This window comes from Canis lupus, chromosome 6, assembly GCF_003254725.2.
Source record: "Canis lupus dingo isolate Sandy chromosome 6, ASM325472v2, whole genome shotgun sequence".
Taxonomy (NCBI): domain Eukaryota; kingdom Metazoa; phylum Chordata; class Mammalia; order Carnivora; family Canidae; genus Canis; species Canis lupus.
The window spans coordinates 21,569,172-21,582,251 of record NC_064248.1 but is presented as its reverse complement, the minus strand read 5'-3'; the positions used below and the strand labels follow the sequence as shown (position 1 = coordinate 21,582,251).

The 13,080-nt window shown below is 43.9% G+C and overlaps 1 protein-coding gene across 2 annotated transcripts in view; it reads left to right on the top strand.

The window, feature by feature from the left end:
- The first annotated feature begins 8,062 nt into the window (after nucleotides 1-8,062).
- CACNG3 (calcium voltage-gated channel auxiliary subunit gamma 3) overlaps nucleotides 8,063-13,080 on the top strand; it is an 85,364-nt gene continuing 80,346 nt past the window's right edge. Inside the window, exon 1 of one of the 2 annotated variants that reach the window (XM_049111281.1) lies at nucleotides 8,063-9,313. In XM_049111281.1, the coding sequence (XP_048967238.1) occupies nucleotides 9,103-9,313 (211 nt within the window). In that variant the 5' untranslated portion in view covers nucleotides 8,063-9,102. The remainder of the gene's footprint in view (nucleotides 9,314-13,080) is intronic. The other variant, XM_025416161.3, reaches the window with a different exon arrangement.

Sequence of the window (13,080 nt, the reverse complement as noted above, 5' to 3'; positions counted from 1 at the left end):
TGTTTAGTTACATGATCGGTGGCTGTCTCTCTCACCTAGAATGGAAGTCTCTGAGGGGCAGAGAGTCTGTGTTGTTCACTGCTGTATCCTCAGGAGCTATAGCAGGACCTAGCAAACCAGTAGATCTTAGGAGATAGTCTGTTGAATGATCTAACATGGCTAAAAGACCCTGTGTGATCTGGTATCTTCTTATCTATAGTGCACCTTGGACATCTATCCCATCATCCCATATATCCCATCATCTATTTATCCTTCTTCTGATAACAGCACCTTGATTTCCTCTGAAGAATCAGCCCTTTATCCCACTCTCAGGCTACATGAATTAAGGTGAGGCTGATCTTCCTTCTTGTGTGTCCAGGGACAGAAAGATAGTCCAGACCCCAAAATCAGTGAATCTCATTTCCTGGCTACCACAATGCAGTGGTTATGAACAAAACAGGACAATGAGAAACCTCCCCCAAGACCCTTACTGTGACTACTGATGGAGAAGTGCCCTCTTTCTTCTAGGATTGCTCAACTGGAAAGAAGCAGGCCATGGTACCTGAGAAGAGAGCGAGTCTAAGAGTGGCCCAGGCTAGAGGAAGACAGGGCTGAGATGAAGATGCAGACCTTAGATCCAGTGATCCATGAGCATATCTACTTTGCAATCACGTGCACTGATTGATTGCTTTTGTTTGTTTTATATGCTTGGTGTTGGGCTTCTGTCAACTGTGACTAGAAGCTTCATGACCAATAGACTACTTCTCTAATTTCACTTCTTGTCATCTGTATAAATTGGGATTTATGTTCATCTGCTAAACTTGAAAAGGGATGAAATAAATTGAATCTATTTTTGTCATGTAATAAAAATTTTGGAGATAAGCAGTCCTGGCCTGGAATAAGAGTTCCATTTAAAAGCAGAGACGGAGGTACACGTAGCAGTCAAGGTTCATAGAAATTATCAAATCCAATTGAGTAGGGATGACAAAATTTTCTCTTTCCTGAGAATAGGAGAAGTTTCCTAGTAAGCAAGGAGGAACTCCCTTATATCCTGCTTTCCACCACCCTTCTTTCTGGGAGATTCTCTTTGGTCCATCTTTCTCCCTGGACTCATGTGAAGTGGAATAAGGGAGGACAAGCTCTCAGTTGAGCTCAAGAATCTTTTAGGGATTTTCTTGTTTCAAAGTTTAGTATTCAGAGGTTGCTACATATCAAGCTTGAGAATTACTTGGCAATACAGTTCCTCCGAAAAACTAATAGGCTTCAAATATTTTCTGGAAGAGTATTCATGGCCAAACTATACATAATATTCTGTACATAATATTCTGTACATAATTCAAGCATGAAGAGTCAGCCGCACTGACTCCACATTATACACTTCTTTCATTCCCTCAAATTCATCAGGTACCATCTTTTGAACATGCTAGCCCAATTGCCTGGAACATAATTTCCCCTGCTCTTCACTTGGCTACTCATCCTTAAGGATTCAGTTTAAATGGAACTTCCTCTGTGAAGCCTTCTTCAATGACCCTCAATGACATTAATTGTCCCTGACCTACACTTCCCCTCACAGAGCACTTGTCAATCCTTGTTTTCTCAGGTAGAGTTTCCTAGAAGCAGAGCCTGAGGCAGGATTCAGATATAGGTAACTTATAGAAGGAGTGATCTTTAGGGAAAACCCAAAATGGAGTATGGGGAGCAGCATTAGGAAGGCAGTGATTCTCCACTTGTGATTCCTTAGCACCATTAGCTTCACTCAGGAACTTACTAGAAATGAAAAATTTAAAGAACCATGCTTGAAGCTCAGGGGGTGGAACACAGGGATCTTTTGTTCAGCCGGTCTTTTAAGCAATTCTGACGTACACTAAAAGTTCGAGAACCACAGGGAAAGGGGACAAAGTCACACAAGGGTGTGGGCCCAGGCAAATTCTAGCCCTGGTGTAGCCCATGGAGGACTCTGGAGTATCAGGTGCACCACGTTGTCCCTCTGGCAAGAGGACAGCCTTTTGCAACCTTGTTTCAGCCACTCATTGACTTTAGGCTGCCTCTGAGTGAGGGTCTAGTAGTTCCTTGGGTACAGCTGCTCCTATCACCTGAGAGCAATTCTCCCAAGAACGGGCAGCTGAGAGCAGGCATCGGGGCTAAAGAGCTCAAGATTTGGGTATAAACACACTGACTCAGTAAAGGGGATCTGGACTTCTGGGGGTACCAGCAGCAACTACTACAACTGTGTCTGTCCTCTCTAGTAGACTGGGAGTCCCAGATGATCGAGAACATGTCTGTCTTGCTTATTACTGACTTTGCAACGCCTGTTGCAGTGTGTGAAACATAATGATTCTCTTTATGCAATTAATTGATTAATCAAATGATAATTGAGTGTCTACTATATTCTGGGCACTGTTCCAGGGTCTTCTAATATAAACGTGAACAAGACAAAGCACCCGTCTTCCTGGAATTCTTTTGCTCTAGTTGGGGAGATGACGATAAACACAGAAACTTATATACAGTATGTGTCTACATATGCAGAGGATAATGTCAGATATTAATAAATGCTACGGAGAAAAACAAAACAGAGTGAGAGGACAGAGAGAGGCACAGGGTGTTATTTTGGATAGAGCAGTTAAAAAAGGATTCTGTGAGAAGGTGACATTTGAGCTATGAATGAAGGAAGGGATTGAACCAAGAGACTCTCTGGTGGCAGCAATTTTTATATAAATGCAAAATTATTTCAAAATAAATGTGTTTTTTGTTTGTTTGTTATTTTTGTTTGTTTTTTTTACAAAAAGGATATCCCAGAGAAGAACATTCCAGGCACAGGCAATAGACACATGGGTCACAGGAAACACTGTACCGATAAAGCAAGAGGTGGCTGAGAGAGATGGACAGGTGGCCAGCTGCATACTGTTTTGTTTATTTTTTAAATTGACTTCAAACATTTATCAAAGTATACATGCACAAGATTTTTAAAAACCAAATAGGATGGAGGGCCCTGACTGGTTCCAACAGGCCCATCTCACTCCTATTCATCTCCCCAAGAGTTAACCACAGTTACGCATTTCTGTCTTAGCTCACCTTGCTTCATCCCAAACACAGTTATGGGATACTTTTAGTTCCTCTGTTGGTTAGCTTTGTCACCTTCAATAACATGCTCCAGCCTCTAGTTCTCCTTTCATCAACTCCAGGCAGTATATTTGGGCTGTTGTCCTTATCATATCAGGGTGTCACATCCGTGCCATTGCACCCCCTTCCCCCGTTCCACCATCCTCTGTCCCAACACCTTCGTATGCAGTGGGAACAGCGCTTGCAAGCACTTGGTGTCAGAGAAAGAGAACAGGGGGATTCAGTCACTGAAAGGTTGGCAAGGCTGGAGTTTAAATACTAATGGGAAGATGAGTTTCATAGCTACATTTCATTTTCAGTGTTTTTTCTATAAGTTGAGTCTGAAGGTAGAAAACTAATAAATAGACCATGTGAAAACATTAAGGAGAAACTACAACATGGCAGAGGCTAAGCTGCTCAGTCTGTGTCTGCTTGGTTTTCACCCTCTCATTCACTGACACCCATGTGGTGCCTGTACTTCAGGCAAGTTGAGAAAAGTTTTTATCTTTTCACCTTCATCCCTTGGAATAAAGGCATAGACAAAAGGTGAAGCTGGTTTGGTATCACTGACGCTTAGCCCCGTTCCACTTCTATCAGAGGGCTCCAGTATCTTCAGAGCCCTGCTATCCCGCCATGTCGTCTTCTCACTCATGATCCTGTTTAACTGCTCAGCATCATCATAGAGTGGCTCCAAATATGAATCACATGGACTTTTCGTAGTAGTCTTTTAAGATGTTACAAAAATTCCTCCTACTTGGAGAACTTTCTTTTCCTCCCTTCCTTGGTTCACAGTGGCTGGTCCTGATAGCCATGTTTGTACCGCATGGCCCTGTCTCCATGATGACAGCTGGCTGGACCAAGAAATGGCACATGACACGAGCTAGACCAATCATTTGCTTTCCTGGAGATTTGAAATTGGGACCAAAACTTTCCATTTAAGTAGAGATGATGTAAAAACTCAAAGGGCAGGTTTTATCCTGAAGATTGAAGAATAGAGAAGGCAAAACAATTTTTCTCTTTAAAAAACAAAAAATGGGAACCCTGGGTGGCTGAGTGGTTTGGTGCCTGCCTTTGGCCCAGGGCGTGATCCTGGAGTCCCAGGATCAAGTCCCACATCGGGCTCCCTGCATGGGGCCTGCTTCTCCCTCTGCCTGTGTCTCTGCCTTTCTGTGTCTCTCGTGAATAAATAAATAAAATCTTTTAAAAAATAATAAAATAAAAAACAAAAAAAGGTTCACTTATTGATTCCAGACAACGAGAGAGCAGGTGAATGTGAGCAAGCAGGGGAAGGGGCAGAAGGAGAGAGTCTCAGGCAGACTCTCTGCTGAGCACAGAGTCTGACCAGGGGCTTGATCTCACAACTCTGAGATCATAACCTGAGCCAAAATCAAAAGTGGGATGCTCAACCAACTGAGTTACCCAGGTGCTCTGGTAAAACAATTTTTCTCAACAAAAAAATGAGAAAAGAGGCAGAGATGAAAAAATGAGGTGACTGCCACAGCTCCTGGTGGCTTTTATTTTAACTTCTTGCTGAGGCCTGATTGCATCTTTGCCCTAAGATTCATTGAAACATTACCATATCCTTATAAAAAATCCCCCAATTTCCCAAACTAGCTGCAGTTTCCACTGTTTACAGCCAAATGTAATAACGAGAGACCCCCTACGACACAAGGGACTCCTTGGGGGAGAGGAATCATATCTTCATGTTCTCCAAAGTACTAAGCCTTGCACATAGTGGCCACTCAAGAAGCATTTATTGAATTGAAACGGCTGTCATTAGTCCTTCCTGAATGACACAATCACTTTCAGGGTGCATTGACCCTTCCTGTGCTGAGGGTGACTCCAATACATAAAAGGATACACAAAGGGAAAAAAAAAAAAAAAGCAGGTGTTTCATGCTGGCTACTTCACTAAGAGTCCAATAAAAAAAAAAAAAAAGAAGCCTTAATAAGAGAATCGAATATCAGTTTTAAGCATTTCAATGCCTCCCAATCTCCCACCACAAAAGTAGGATCAGAAAGTAGGTTTGTCAGCAAAAAGAGAGCCTGGCCCCATCACTGCAAGAAGATCACTGCTTTGAATCTCTTGGGTCCCGGATCGATCTGGTGAAAGAGCCCTCTAGTGGTAGAAATGAGCAATTAAATCTAGGCTTAGCCGATTCCACACACCCCGGTACAGCCGCCTACACATTCAATTGAATGAAAGGATGAGGTCACCCCCTAGTAAGTTGGGAGTCATCATGGGGAACCAACCGATGGCCTCCCTACCTCCGCACTCCCACTCCAGACAGGTGTTCTGACTTGCTCCAAATGCAGGTTCAGGACTTCCCACGTTCTGTGATCAGCTTTGGCCGTGAGCAGAAGTTGCAAAAGGGTAATCCTGCCTCATTAAGCCAAAGGCTCAGTACAACGTTCCATCTTATAACAGATGTCCCTTTCTCGCCTTCAGAAAAACTGTCTACATCCTGACCTACAATGATCACCTCCATCTGCGTGAGCTCCTGACCCTCCTCCCCCTACTCCACACTATCCTACTTGGTTACCCAATTCCTTATGCTGGACCTCCTGGGTACAGCACCTTGTTTCTCCGGGTTTATATTACAGAGCTGTGGAGGTGGAGGTGAAGCTGCTCTCATTTTACCACAGGTCTGGTGAATGGAGTGACTGGAGCTCTACTACTCTCCCTAAGCCCAAAGCCCAAAGCCCATTGACCTTCCATCTACATGGTCCTGCTTTGAGAAAAGACCTTTCTCTTCCATGGCTGTTTTGGTCATTTTAAGATTATTTTACATTATTTAAGTTTCTAAGAGGAGGGAAGGAAAATTTCACTAATTTAATAACACCTCCCAGGAAAGACCAACTTTATCTCCAAGTTACAGACATTTTTTCTTAAAAAAAAAAAAAAAAGTCAAAGCAGAACATTTTACAATTTTTTAAAGATTTTTATTTATTTATTCATGAAACACACACACACAGAGAGAGAGAGAGAGAGAGGCAGAGACACAGGCAGAGAGAGAAGCAGGCTCCATACAGGGAGCCCAACGTGGGACTCGATCCTGGGATTCCAGGATCATGCCCTGGGCTGAAGGCAGGCGCTAAACCGCTGAGCCACCCAGGAATCCCCCAAAGCAGAACATTTTAATAAGAAATAAATTTTCTCTTTTAAGAAAAAAAATTAAGGGGATCCCTGGGTGGCGCAGCGGTTTGGCGTCTGCCTTTGGCCCAGGGCGCGATTCTGGAGACCCGGGGTCGAATCCCACATCGGGCTCCCGGTGCATGGAGCCTGCTTCTCCCTCTGCCTGTGTCTCTGCCTCTCTCTCTCTCTCTCTCTCTGACTATCATAAATAAATAAATAAATAAATAAATAATTAATTAATTAATTAAAAAAAAAAGAAAAAAAATTAAGTAACTTATAGAAGGCCTTGAATACCTTCCCCTCATTGTCTCCTGTTCTTTGGGGATAAGGTTAGCCATGGTTCTGGGCCCGAGTTTATCTGTTCCACTTTGGTTATGTGGCAGATTTTTCATATTTCTACTTCCTGCCCATAAAACAGTACTTGTGAACCATGACGTATGCATATGCAATTAAATGAATGTAGGAGCACAAACATACACTATACCTGGACACGAACATGCATGCCCACCCATGCACACAGCCATGCATTTGCAGTAAACATATCCACATGGTCCACAACACTGCCTACAGGTACAAACATATATTTGCATACATCCTTTTCTTCTGCAACTAATTCGCAGCCATTCAGAACTCATAACTATATTGAACACAGTGCAGGTTAACATGTAAACAGTCACACCATGACTGTATATTCAAACCTATGTATGCACAGGTATGTTTATTTAACACCAAGAATCAAGTGACCTGAACACATACACACACGCAAAGTAACAAAGTCACCAAGAAGTTGTGATCTACATCTGAGAACTCTTCAATACATTGCTGCTACTCAGTCTTCTCTATAGAAGCTCACAGAGCCAGAGATGGCACCAGGGGACTATATGTGTCTGTGATTACCTTCCATTATATTTTTGTCCAGTTCAATAACACTCAAACATGACAGTTGGCAGTGGAAACATTTCAGAAACAACCCAAGCAGCCTCAATTCCAAACACCGGGCCTCTGGGTATCCCTTCTATTATGCCGTAGGATAATAATAATAATAATAATAATAATAATAATAATAAAGCCATTCTGTGGACTATCCCTATTCAACTCAGTATATATGCCATGTATATGCCAGAACACATAGTAATAGACAGATGGTCAAGTGCTGATCCTTTGCAACATCGACTATTTCCAAAGGGAGACTCTCATTAGCTTTCAAGTGTGCAATGGCATTTGCACTTTGGACTAACAAGAAAAGCAGACCTAACTTCACGTGCTCCACGGTCTCACTTAGAAAAAGATGTTGACGAATGAACATTCCAGGGACCTTTGGAAAGAACCTGACATTTTCGCGGACTCTCCCACCTTGAATCCATCAACCTGCAGTCTACACAAATATAAGGATGCTGCAATATATGAAGTGGATTCAGATACCAGCATCTCACAACCTGTCGCCCCGAATCTGTGATATGCGTACAGCAGAGTCTACATACACACAGCTCCTTCTGTCTTTTAGGAATACATGATCATATGTATATGAACAGTTCCGGGTCTGATCTGAGCACGTTGTCTCCGGTGTAAACCAGAGCTCCAGAAAAAGGAGGGTAGACATATTGGCTTGTTTTCTGGGGAACCAAATTGAGACAGACTATACACAGATGTGCCTGTGACAACACTTTTTACCCGCCCAAGTGAGACACAGATCCGTCGCCCGGAGTCGCCGGTCCCTTTAAGAAGACTCGGTGTTCCCCAGTGGGCTCCAGCGGAGCCCGCAGCAAAAGGCAAACTTGCCTGGCTCGGGGGTTGGGGGGCGGGGGGGGGGGGGGGAGCCGCGCTGGGTGGGAGCTGAGAGCGCGCCAGAGTGCGCTGCGGGCTTCTTTCCCCTTCCCCTTTCCTTAACCCTTCCGGGAGCGGAGGAGCAGGGTGATGCTGCAGCGCCGACGAGCCGAGCCGGGGCGCTGACTGCCCTGGGCTCCGGAAACTTTGCGCTGAGCGTGGGATTGACTAGGCAGAGCCGAGCCGGCTAGCTGGCCTGGAAAGGGACGGGGGGAGGGCGGCTGGAGGGAGGTGCGACCCTTCAGCACCCCAGGTCTCAAGCCCAGGGGCTAGAGAGGCGGGGGTGCAGCAGCAGCAGCAGCAGCAGCAGCAGCAGCAGCAGCAGCAGCAGGAGCGGAGCTGTCCCTTCAGCACCACGGACCCAACGCCTGGGCGTTAGGGAGGCGGAGGCGGGGCAACAGGCGGGAGCTGTCCCTTCAGCACCGCGGACCTCTGCCCTCCGATGAAACCGCCCGGCCCCCTCCCCAGGACTCTGTCTTTTCTCCAGTTTGAGCGGGGGTGTCAGGAGCAGGCGGAGAGCTTTCCTGGGAGGCTGGGGAAGCAATGAACACTCTTCTCAGCGACTCGCCTCCCAGCAGTGCTATTTTTTGCCATCCGCCCTCACCCCCAGCACACGCGCTCGCACACACACGCACGCACGCACACACACACACACATAGACCTCTCTGGATTTCTTTGCCTTGAGTCTCCCGAGGCTGTGAGGAGCCAGGCGCATCTCAAACCGAACTGGCAGCTCCAGGCTCTGGAGCCATGCCCTGCACGGACCCTCATCTTTACCAAGCTCCTGAGGAATGAAAGGAACCCAGGGATCCTCAGAAGGCAGCAGTGATGTGGACCAACCCCCTGGAGCCTGCACCCTTCCAAGGGCCATAGGCGACCCAGGGAACCGGAGAGAGCTCCAGACAGGAAATCCCAGCTTTCCTAAAGTCTCTGTGGATGCTGACAAAAGGAGACCCGAATTTTTGGAAGAGCCTGCCCTAGGTTACCCAGCTGCAGAGTGATTTTCCCCTCTGGCATTGAACCTACCCCTCCAACCCCCAGCCATCCAGAGTACCATGAAGAATTATGAGGATGTGTGACAGAGGTATCCAGATGTTGATCACCACTGTGGGAGCCTTCGCAGCTTTTAGTTTAATGACCATTGCAGTGGGCACGGACTACTGGTTATATTCCAGAGGTGTGTGCAGGACTAAATCTACAAGTGATAATGAAACCAGCAGGAAGAATGAAGAAGTAATGACCCATTCGGGGCTGTGGAGGACCTGCTGCCTAGAAGGTATTTACAAATTCTTCTCAATGGCCCCAAATAATGCAGTTTCTGATATTCTAATATTCCAGTAGGTGTTTGGGGAAATGGAGGCAGTGATGGGGAAAGATGAATAGTTTGAATTTTTGCTGAGAATGTGCAGATGCCCAGATTGTTCCCAGCAAGACTAATGCTGTGTGGGATGAAGAGGTTTGGTCTTGTTGGTTGTTTTTGGTTTAAGCTTCATGAGATGAGATTTTGTGGCACTCTAGGCAGCTTCTGCAGTTGAGCAAAGTCTTCAAATCCAAAATTCCTAAGCATATTGTGAATTGCTTTGATTTGTGGCTTGAGATGGGGTCTTTGGCTCTGCTTTAATTGCATTTTAGTGGTGGAAGGGGAGGGAAAGTGAAGGAAGAAGAGAGAGGAAGGAAGAGAGAAAGAGAGGGAGGGAGGGAGAGAGAGAGAAGAGACAGAGGGACAGAGACAGGCAGACTGTGACCTAGGCTGGCACATTTTGAGCTATTTCCTTATTTCTAACACAGTCTTAGCAGTTTCTTCTGAGTTTGGTCTAAGTAGATATTTTCATGAACTTACATTGCCAACCAGACAAACGTATGTGAACCCCTACACACACACATTTTAACAAAACTTCTTTATTAATACATGTTTCAAAACAAAACTGAAGTGTTCGTATTTGGTATCCACCTGTCTTCTTTCTTAAGTCCTCTCCAAACTCAACAAATATATTTCCATGACATTTGCATACGATTGATTCTCCAAAAATTACAGCTTCTAATTTTAAAAATTGAGAATTTGCTCTAAATTATGATGAAGAGGGCAGACCAATTTTCAGAATGTGAAGCTCTTGGTTAGACTGTCTCACTATTAAACTCGCTTTCACTACACAAGAAGTCACTCTCAGCATCACTGGGCAATGACTGAATGTCAGTGGTAGTAAATGGAAAGATAGAGAAGAAAATCAAAGCTCTTTCAAGCTTATGTGCCTGAGGGAAGGCACTGGATTAGAGGGGCAGAAGGGAGTTTTATCAGGCTTCTGAGGAATCTGTGAAGCTTGTTACTGTGATGAGCAAGGAAATCTGGGTTTCCTATATGTTCCCCTCTCCTGTTTGCCATTGGTTCTCCATGCCTGCATTCCCACTGGCTGGCATTTGTCAGGGCTTTTTGAGAACTTGCATTTATGTAAATCACTTAGGAAATCATGCTATGACATCACTTGCTAGTGTAATATTGCATCATTCCCTGGCCTTCTTCCCATGTCCTGACACTCTGAACAACTGCTCTCCCGACTGTAGCACTACTACAGTTGATTCTGTTTCCAACACAAATTTGCAACTGGTGGGAATCCCAGGTAGGAAAAGACTACTTTAAATGCAACAAGAATCACTGTACTTGAAGTCAGAAGACTTGGGTAATGCTGCAAACTATCTGTGTGACCTTGGCTAAGACATTTGCCTACTCCAACCCTTTCTTATCAATCTGGGAAATGATTACTTTGGAATAGGTGATCATGAATTAGCACTATCCAAAGCTCTTATTTTATCCAGTGTACCAATGGAAATTTTAGAACAATTATTTCCCAAACATTGATAAAAATCTAATATTTGTAATCATTGGTGATCAGATATGGTGAAGTCATTTACCTTGGGGAAATTCTATAATTCCCTTTACTCTATTGACAACAAAGAATTGAATTACCTTCTGTAAAGCTGTGATTTGGTGGATGCTTTGTTGTCTATATGGTTCTAGGGATGGCATAAAAAATCTGAGCCAGACGAGGTATATATGTAGATCGTGTTTCCGTTATTTCCAGTTCTTCTGCACCTCTTGGAACAAAACCTGGGAATGTACAATTAAAAACCAAATTTGGCTTCCCCCAATAGGGCCTAAAATGCCTAAATCCTTTCTCAGAATTTCTCAACTGATGGTTTCTCTTCTCTCCAACATCATGTCCTACACCCACAGTTTGTACAAGGAATTGGAACCCCACCCAGGCATTCTGTGGGCTTAGTGGGAGAAGTGAGAATTTGAATCAAGATGGAACTGGATGAATCTAAGATATGTTCTTGGTCAGGTGAATTCTTTTGAGAAAATATGTTGCAGTCTTCATACAATTTGACTCAGCCAGGTTTTTGTTTTTGTTTTGTTTTTTACATTTTTTGAAGTATTATATACAGTAACTTTAATGAGTCACAATGAATCTTAAGCTGTATGCACACCCATAGAACCAGCACCTAGATGGGCCTGGCTGGAATCTGAAACCAAGATTTTTCTTCATGTACTGAATATATCAAGTGTTCAAGGAATTTTCAAGGAACCTCTGATTTCCTGCATGCAATAGGCAGACCCCATCCTCTGGATTAAAGGTGTATAATCATCTCTTATTCAGTATATCCCGTCTCCTAGAGTCTCAACATCATCATTTTTCTGGTCCTTTAGAGTCAAAGGATAACTGGAGGTCTTATAGCTCAGTTGTTTTTCTGATATCAAATTAGCAAAGTCTGTTCACCCATACTTTTTAAAGAGCCATGAGAGAATGTGGCGGTTTTGTCCAAAAGAGAATGGTCAGGAGGGACATGACAGCTGTCTGAAAATATCTGAAGAGTTGTCATATGGGAAAGAGATTTGAAATGTTCTATGTGGCCTCAAGGGGGTAGAAGTAAGAGTGAGAGGAAAACAATTTTTGCCTCAGTATAAATGACCATGCAATGTAGAATAGGGAGCTTTAGGTGGTATGGGTTCTCCACCACCAAAGATATTCAGGAATAAGGAAACTACATCAATGTTCCCAAACTTGGCCAGTCATCAGAATCACATGGGGAGCTTTAAAAAAAAAAAAAGATAATTAGGCCTCACAACTAGATTCTCTGCTTCCGTAGGTCTGTGGTGGATCACTGGAATCTGAATTTTCTGAAACTCCTCCAAGCAATTCTGATGTTTAAGCTAACATATATTAAGTATTTACAATGGAGCTGGCAACAATTACATGTGTTAAGAAGGATCACATCACTCAAGCAAGAGAAGGGTTTTTTATTTCTTTAACTCCCCAGAATATCATTTATATTTAGTACATATATAATTGCTAGCACTGTTCTAACAATTTTGAAAAATTAACTTTTTCCTCTTCAAAGGAGCTCATTTAAATCAGTATTATTATTATCCTCATTTTATTGGTGAAGAAACTGAGCCTTAGAGAAATTATATGACTTGCCTGAGGTCACATACCTAAACCCAGCAGGCACTACCTCACCTAAGCCATGTTGCTTCTGGGAGCATTTGCTAAGAACATGAATTCGTGCTCCGGTGGATAGGTTGCTACTGGTACAAACATTAGCTTGTGAGAATGCCCAGACACATGGGTTTTTCCATACAGAAGCTTCAGGTCCCCGAACACTCAGCATGCCTGTGCAATGTCTGCAGGGGTGCAGGCGACATCAGACAGGAACAAATTCAGAGACAGCAAAGGACAGATTTTGAATGAAGAAACAATCGACCTATGTAGAGACACCCACACTCAGAAAGCAGAACGAATGCCTGACTCATTATCTGGAAAGCACACGAGGCATTCACAAAGTAGGGTCCCAACTTGCTGTGTGTTTTCAATGGCAGCATGTGGATTTGAATGAGAACATGCTCAATGTATGGTTCCCTCATTAAGAAGACCCCTTGAAGTCCTAGACATGAGCAAAGTGACGTATTTACATCATGGAAAGACCACTGGCCTGGTAACAAGGAACCCTGAGTACTCATCACACTTCTGTCACTACGAGTTATGTGAA